The sequence below is a fragment of the Pteropus vampyrus genome, unplaced genomic scaffold (assembly GCF_000151845.1).
Source record: "Pteropus vampyrus isolate Shadow unplaced genomic scaffold, Pvam_2.0 Scaffold2652, whole genome shotgun sequence".
Taxonomy (NCBI): Eukaryota; Metazoa; Chordata; class Mammalia; order Chiroptera; family Pteropodidae; genus Pteropus; species Pteropus vampyrus.
The window spans coordinates 8,904-9,489 of record NW_011891433.1 but is presented as its reverse complement, the minus strand read 5'-3'; the positions used below and the strand labels follow the sequence as shown (position 1 = coordinate 9,489).

Here is a 586-nt window from a genome sequence, read left to right as displayed (position 1 = left end):
GCACGCTTTAGTTTCACAATGACCAGATGCCAAAAATAAGCTGCATGGTAGCCAAGGTCTTTAATAGACGACGTGAGGGAGCCGGCTTCCCGCCCCCCACCTCCGGGGCCAGGGTCGTGAGGATGGCCGGGCGCCACGCTCGGCTTGCAGGCCACAGCAGCGCTGCCGCTAGCGGGGGAAGTTCTTGGGGTACAGCTGGAAGAGCTTGCCTTCCTGCGAGGGCTCGAAGCCGTACTTCTCCAGGTGCTCAGGGTCGAAAGTCCCGTCCTTGAAGTCCCTTTCGATGGCAGGCGCCGCCGTTTCCCGAAAGAGCTGCTCCGCCGTCAGGGGCGTGTCCGTGCCCGCCGGGACGCGGTAGTTCACGTAGGGCTTGAGCTTGAAGCCGGCCAGCTCGGGCACCACCAGCTCCGGCACCATCTCCTTGACCAGCACGAACTTCCCGCCGCGGGAGTGGACGCCAGTGCCCTTCGTGCCGCGGCTCTTGTAGAAGGTGCGCGGGCCCCGCTTGCTGGTCCACTTGCTCATCCGGTCGGCACCGCGCACGAGGCAGCGAGCTGCCGCGCTCAGGAGCCCCATGCCGGCCCTC

General features: G+C 65.9%; 1 protein-coding gene across 1 annotated transcript; it reads right to left on the bottom strand.

The window, feature by feature from the left end:
* Positions 1-36: 36 nt before the first annotated feature.
* Positions 37-580, bottom strand: MRPL41 (mitochondrial ribosomal protein L41). Its single transcript, XM_011386555.1, has one exon. It carries the CDS (start codon positions 574-576, stop codon positions 169-171), a length of 408 nt encoding a protein of 135 aa, XP_011384857.1. The 5' UTR covers positions 577-580; the 3' UTR covers positions 37-168.
* Between the last annotated feature and the right edge of the window lie 6 nt (positions 581-586).